This window comes from Miscanthus floridulus, chromosome 6 (assembly GCF_019320115.1).
Source record: "Miscanthus floridulus cultivar M001 chromosome 6, ASM1932011v1, whole genome shotgun sequence".
Taxonomy (NCBI): Eukaryota; Viridiplantae; Streptophyta; class Magnoliopsida; order Poales; family Poaceae; genus Miscanthus; species Miscanthus floridulus.
In genome coordinates, this window is record NC_089585.1 from 127542367 (window position 1) to 127549728 (window position 7362).

General features: G+C 46.1%; 1 protein-coding gene and 1 pseudogene across 1 annotated transcript; both read right to left on the minus strand.

Moving 5' to 3' along the window:
* Positions 1-332: 332 nt before the first annotated feature.
* On the minus strand, positions 333-2991 carry LOC136461201 (uncharacterized; annotated as a pseudogene).
* A 670-nt stretch (positions 2992-3661) lies between these two features.
* Positions 3662-7115, minus strand: LOC136456924 (PHD finger protein At1g33420-like). The gene is given in 10 exon segments (XM_066456933.1): positions 3662-3991; positions 3993-4160; positions 4162-4284; positions 4286-4510; positions 4512-4734; positions 4818-5269; positions 5271-5427; positions 5537-5752; positions 6128-6251; positions 6635-7115. Coding segments are annotated over 10 exon segments (2133 nt in total). The 5' UTR covers positions 6969-7115; the 3' UTR covers positions 3662-3880.
* Between the last annotated feature and the right edge of the window lie 247 nt (positions 7116-7362).

Below are 7362 nucleotides of genomic sequence, written 5' to 3' on the forward strand. Positions count from 1 at the left end.
AAAGTTGCATGCGTCAAGGCACCACAAAAGAGAGAGAACTTTGACATGTCAAAAGGGCCTTGTGCGACGTTGCACGGGAATGGAATGTTAGGCAACCTCGTAGTAGTAGTAGGCTACTGGTAGTGGCTGTATGCACGCCTCCTGGTCTCCAAACGAGCCAACCTATTTGCGTGCGAGTGCAAGCGCAAGCGCAGACGTTTCGACGCCGCGCACGTTGAGGCGGAGGGTACATACAGAGCCGCCATATCAGCAGGCACGTTGACGAGTCCTGTCTTTCCGCAAGCGGGGACTGCGTGTTGACCCGCGCCAACCCGGTGCGTGCGGGGTAACAAGAGGCCAAGGTGGAGGCGGGTCCCACGTGCAGTGACGCAGCCGCCGCGCGGGGCGAGAACCCTAGACACGGGACAACGAGGTCGAACGAGCCCATCGTTTATTACTGCGACAACAACCGGTTTCCCCCTCCTCTCGTCTGCGTCCCCCACCTCCCTCCTCTCTCTCTCTCTCTCTCTCTCTCCCTTCCTCGAGCAGCTCCATGCGCATGCTCGCCACGCCTCATTGGATCCCAGGAAGCAATCGCGCTGATCGAGGCCGCCGAGCGGTGCGGATTAGGGCGCGAGGCTGGCGCTAGCTCGAGCTCGCGGCTGCCGCAAGGTCGGTGGCTGCTGGGTCGCGGCGCCTGGTGGTTGCAGCCCTAATCGCTGCTCAGGTTTAACTCCGTTCTGTTCCTGCTTCGTGTATGGTGGGATGGTGCTTAGGGACTCTGGTTTTCTCAGGGTGGAATGCTTTGCTGGGGTCCAATTTAGGTTTGCTTCGTTCGATGATAGACTTGTGCGAAGTTGGAGCGTACCCTCTCTCGGTTCCCTGTTTTCGGCGCTCGAGGCTGCGAATTGAGCTGAATCCGGATCGAATTTGCTAACGATTGAGCTGTTATGGTTGCGGCCTTGCTGAAATTTGGGGGAGTTCTCTGCTTAGGTTTAGGGCGATTGGGGTTAGGCGCCGCAAATTGGGAATCCGTTGCGTCCGACCTTCATGGCTCATCCCGATCGCATTTAGGTAACTTGGGTGCTTTGATTTGTGCTGCATCTGAAGCATTTGGTTTCGGAACTGGTTTATCCTAACCTGATGGTTTCCTTTTATTTGTGCCTCCATACGTGGGCTTGATTTGGATTCAATACGTGCTTGTATTCAGTTTCTGGTTTGCAGCCTGTATTGCTTACTTGGCGCCAGCGATAGGGCTCCCGGCTCCAATTGGCAGCGTGGCTAAATATGCCTATTGCTTTAGTAGGTTATTTTTATGTGGTTTGCTTGTTTCTGTTATCTAGAGTGTACAGATCTTTTCTTCACTGTCGAATTTTGAGCTTGGTCTGATCTTCTAACTTAGGTTACCTATAAATCTGGTACTAAATTTTGTGTTTTCATGCTTAGATTGGTTGAATCGAACGCTATTGGTGGTTCTTGCTACCATCATAGCTCAAAGATTTTCTTTTGTTATCTGTATTTTGAATAGTAGAGCTCAGTCTTTAGCATTTCATTTTGAATCACTTGTGCTGATATTTCTGATGGATACATTTGACTTATTTCCTTATTGGGAAATTTGAGTTTCTAAAGCTTCAACTGTGATGAAACTTGTTTATTTTGTTCAGACTGCCTCAGAACCTAATATTTTGCAGTTTTCTTGTGACAGGTGCTGGAAAGGTGACGAGTATGTCCTCAATACGCTTTGGATATATTTGAAGCCAGCTCCTCTGTTTTGGTAATTATATTCAAGTTATGCTGGACAAAAGGACTTCTTATTTTCCACTTTCTGCTTGTCAAATCCTTGGGGTTATTTCTTATTCCTATCTCTTATTAAATTTTATCTAGAAGGATGATACAATGGTTCTATGAATTTCAAACTTCATAGATTAGCGGTATAGCTACAATGATACTAAACATTAGGAAGCTGTTAGGGTACAAATCCCTAAAAATGTTCTTAGATAAGATTTTATCTAGTTATGTGTCTTGACTGGGGTTTGTACTCAACTGTATGATGAACAGTTGTATGATGAACTTCAACTGTATCCTAAAATGCCAGGTCACAGTTCAAGCAGAGTTACAAAGGATATATAGCTGCAACTAAAAGCAGAGCAACAAAGAGTAAACCGCCAAATCAACTTGTCTTTGAAAGCCCCAGTGTCAAAGATGTGTAGGCTATTCAAACAAAAATCACACTTTGCAAATAAATAGTAAATATATTTATTGAAGTTGCTGTCTAATATGACGCCAGTTTCTCGTAGCATGTGTATTACCAGCCAACCTTCATATTCTCATTCTGTCATTGAAGCTTGCAACATGTATGACTAATTAACCTACTATGATCAGTAGAGCATATTTTGCTACCAAATTGGTCCATTTTATTAGATTCCTTCTTGTAACAACAAAATAATATAAGAGGCACTGGAGTTCACGTGACCTTTTGCAAAGTCTGATGCAGTGTACTGCTTACTATCCAAGATTAATGGGTCACTATAGTTTATGAATATATTGGTATTGATGTTTAGAGCAGCTACCTTCACTGCCAATTTTAGAACAGATGGTCTTGAGTTTCTATACCTTTTATGAGAGGAGCCTTAAATGTGTATACGTGACAGTCAACTGATACTCCAACTTTGTGGCATGATTTGGGTTTGGAATGCACCAGATAAGTTGAACTAGCTCTAATGCCTCTAGATCATAAAATGGCCTACTTAAATCATGCTCCAGATACTCTTGTACACACGGTTTTAATCTACATAAATATTTGGTAAGATCTCCTATTTGTTCATGGAGCCTTATTAACAGATCACAGGGGGAAATAGTTTTTATAACATAGATAACTTAGTATGGTGATTTTGCTGACATATTTACACTAGTCATTCACTCATCAACTCCGCTTTTCAGCTTTATGTCTCACTTGTATTTCCATATGCTGCTTACGATAAAAGGTTTTTGATTGATATTTGCAGGCACCATTTGCTGGGATTTTCTTATGGTATTTAGTAGGCAGCCATGAAAAGGAAGTCGGATATGCTTCGGTAATTAAGTCTAACCTTGTATACTAATTAGTAAGTCTTAACATTGCATACATGAAATGGAAGTATGAACATTATTAATTACTTGTTTTGATACACTTTATAAGTTCTGTGTTTTATATTAGTTCAGTTGGGTCTTGGTTCGGTTTTTACATCCAAACGACAGGTCCGAACAAACTGAATAGGCAGCCTTTATCCCTATCCGTGGTATAATTTTGAATTGATAATAAACATTGTATGATATTTTTTCTGCAAGATAACCATTGTCTTTATTTTTTCCCGTATGAATCTATGGAAGCTTCTTGTTATTGGCACTAAAGTGAGGTGTCATTCTTGGCCAATATAGGGTTGTCCATCAAATCCATTAGTTTCTATTTAGAACGGGGCCATCTACTCAGCCATAACTGAGTTGAAATGACCTAGTTTCGTTTCCACCTAGAATTGGGTAACATATAATCGTCACAAGCTAGCAATGCTGTCCAGAGAATGTCAATTCGTGTTAGAAAGCCTTGATGTATGGTTGTTTGCTATGTTTATGTATTGCAGCACTTTCAGCTTCATGTTTTTCATGCTTTGATCTGATATAATTATGCAATGGTGCAACGCAGAACAGGAGATGGACATCAGGCGATGGGTGCAACTGCAAGGAGAATAGATTAACATCACAGGAGATGGACATCAGGCAATGGGTGCAACTGCAAGGAGAATAGATTATCAAAACATCAGTGGTCAGCGACAAGATCCATTAACCACTCAAGGTCCACAAAAGCCTTTAGGTGCAGTTTACCACTCTCCATCTCACTATTTACATTTCACTACATTATGTACAATCATCCAACTGTTGCCATGCGCCCAAACTTGCCTGCACCACCAACAGATGATCCAATCTCATCCTTGCACCTCCCAGCCGCACTAACCTCCATTGGTCCATCACCAGTTGCTACCCCCACCCCCACGTCCTTTTCCTTTGCGTGAAGCACACTTTCTGCAGATGAAATTTTCAGGGACTTCCTCAAAATCACTTATCCCCGAGCACCTGGTATGCTGCCAGACTCCACATATGTCACATGCTAGCATCCGTTCCCCATCATCATCCTTGGCACCGCATGATGCAGTCCACCGTCCAGTTCTCCAAACCCCTCTCCATCCTGAACTGTACAATCCTCCTGTAATCCCCAGTGCAACGTCCCCTTACTCGAAGCAACTGGCCTGATCCAAGCACATGATTCACAGGGGGTTGTGTCACTGAAGTTTGGGAAGTCAGGGAGCTGTTCAGTCTGGAAGCTTTGGAACATGAGGTACGTTTCTTGGAAAGCCTTTGAAGCCTGTACTTTCAGGTCACCTAGGGTAGCACTTGCTGGTAGAAGTACAAGTTCCTCTGGAGGTGTTGTGTAATCTTTTGGGTGATCAAGCAGTTCAATGGAGCACCTCACACAGAGCAGGTATGGGTTTGAAGGAGTCCCGCAGTGCACGCTCATCATAATGTTTGATGAACTGCTTGCAATCAATAATCTTTGCTGCTGCGCTGTGAGCTGATGCACCAACCACCTCTGGTTGTGAAGACAACATGGACTCTGGGTTCAGCAAAGCATCATAGAGGAACCTAAGATCATGCAACAGTTGTTCAACAGAAGGTCCAAATGTAGCTGCATTTGCTGGAGACCGAATGGAGGAAGATTCCAGCCTGCTTGTCATGAAACAATTTAGTCAAGGAAGTTTCCAGATCAAGTTAAGCAATTTTACAAAGAGAAAGCAAACAGTGCTCACCTGTACTCAATTGCACTAGTCTCAGCATTGCAGCGGACAGCAACAGAAAGGCCATTATCCAGTTGTTTCCCACCCAGTTCTCGGAGAGAATAATCAAGCAGCTCCTGCGAATCAACAGCCTTCGACGCAGCACCCCTAAGTGCGCGCCAAGATACCCACTGTCCAGTTTGGACAACCTGGAGAACCTTGAGCATTGCACCTTCTGCTCGATGTAAATCTTCTTTAGTCCATGCACATAGCTCATTAGATGTAAGCTCCTTGTGCTTGTCAGTTGTGGGTTTTGACATCTTTTGACCTTGATGAAGGAGGTGCATAATGAAGCGGAAAAGATCCCGGAGGGTCACTAGTTGGCGATTAGAGAGCGCCCAATAAAGAGCAATTGTGTTCTGCAATGCAGTCCTAATTGGGCTGCGGTGTGAGTAGTACAGCGCCAGGTTTATGCTGGAAAGCACTGTCTACTGCATTTTGGTAGGTGTCTGAGGTGAGAGCAAAGCTGCCAGCACCAAACTTGTATGCCCATTGGCCATACCAAGGGTGCCCGCTTGTTACTGCATGCAGAAGCCTATAGTCCATTCCATGTTTCTTGGATATGTCCATGACAGTTACCTTCCTGCAGTAATAGAAATGATAGTTATTAGGTTGCAGAAAGCATCATGGAAAGAGGTCAATCCCAATCAAGCAACTGTTCTGCTCTTTGGGCCAGCGAAAATTCCATTTACCTCACATGTAACACCTTGCACAAGCGATCCCACAAGCTCATTATGTCACGGCCAGTGAGGAATCTTGAGCCACCTTCACGCCCATTTACCCTGAGAAGGTGCCCATAACCATTTGCATGCACCACAGCGTGCAGCAAGTGAGATGAGTCATCCAGATGCAGATATGCACACTCTTCGACCTCCTCACCATCCATATCGAAATTGCACAGAGCACACCTGGAGAAGACGGTGCATTCAGAGTAAGAGTATGTTGCATATTTGGAGCATCACAAGGTTACTTGGTGAATCCTTCATTCTGAGGAATTTTCTATGCCTGCCTATATGAATAGAAATAGAAACACTTCTACACTATCATCTTATATTACAAATGCAAACAAGCCCGACCCATCCAAACACAAACCTATATGAAGTTCCCTACATTCAGATTGGATCCATCCAGATCATTATAGGCATCGATGGCACAGCACGTTGGCACAAAGTTGGTAGGGTATTAAGATTCGGCATTATAGACATCCAACGCATAAGCATGTTCCATTCCCCTTCGCTGTTATGCAAGGACTGTATATTATTTTTCTGAAATGTGCCTCCCACCTTGATTCTCCAGCGGCCATGGGTGTTCCGCAACGGAGGCAGCAGGTGCGCTGGCGGCCAGAAATACTGTCGTTCTCGATGATGAAATGGTACCGCTTCACGCAGACCGGGTGCCCACTCCAACCTGCAACCAAACAAACAAATCAGACGCTAGATTCCATTGCAGATGCCATGTTGTATGTAACAGTATGTGACAATTCAATCAATCATTCTAATGGGTGTTGCGCACTGAAAGCAACAGCCTAACGATTGGCTGACAAGACGAAAAGCTAGCTGAAATTTCAATGAAAAAACTGACCGAAGGCGGTGTTATCCCCTCCGCAAAAAATCAATAAAATTTCAAAGGAAATAGTGAGGTCGTTGGATTTCAAAATCTAGCGCTCAATAAATCGACCGACAAGAAAAAAGAGCAGATCGGGGAAAAAAAACTAATGGCTTAGGTCCATTGAATTAAAATCAGAGAAATATCAGAGAAAAAAGGACGAAAAAGAGAGGAAAGCAACTCACCCACGACTCTGCACTGGTCGCAATACACGGATCGGGATCGGAGCACATCCTCCTCAACGACGTTGAGCTCCACCCTGCCGCCGCTCTCTTCCTCCCCCGCCTCCCCGACCCTTAGGGACACCCTCCAGATCAGCAGGTGCGGCGGGCCGGCCGCGGCCGCCGGAGAGAAGATGGACGGCAACGGGAGCAGCCTCGCATGCTTTGCGAGGAACCCCCTCACCGCCTCCCTGAACGTCCCAGCCGCCCCGCAGTCTCCGGCCGCCGGGAACCTAGCGAAGTCCGTGGCCTCGACCCGCGCCCTCGCCCTCTTCAGCGGCCGGCCGTTCACCACCATCTCCCCCTCCGCCGCCGTCGGATCCCCTCAGATCTGCAACTCACCGTCGTCTTCCTCGTCGTGGATTAACCGGATCGGAACTCAGGTTAGGGTTCGCGGCGGCGGCGGCTGCGAGATAACGAGGGGGAAGGTGATGGGGTCGATTCCTTCGAGGTGAAGCACGATCAGGTACGCCTGGTCTTTGTGCACCAGAGGGATGGAATAAATTTCGGGTCCACGTAATCGTGCAGGGCGTACAGTGGAGTGGGTCTATGCATGTTATGGTGGCATGGGGGCTCGTCAGGTCGTGGCAGAGCGCTAACCAGGGTTAATCGTGGGTGGCGTGGGGTTGGTGGTTGGGTTCGAGACCTTTCCGAAAAGAGAGCGCGAGAAATGGGAGGGAATAAAGGCTCGG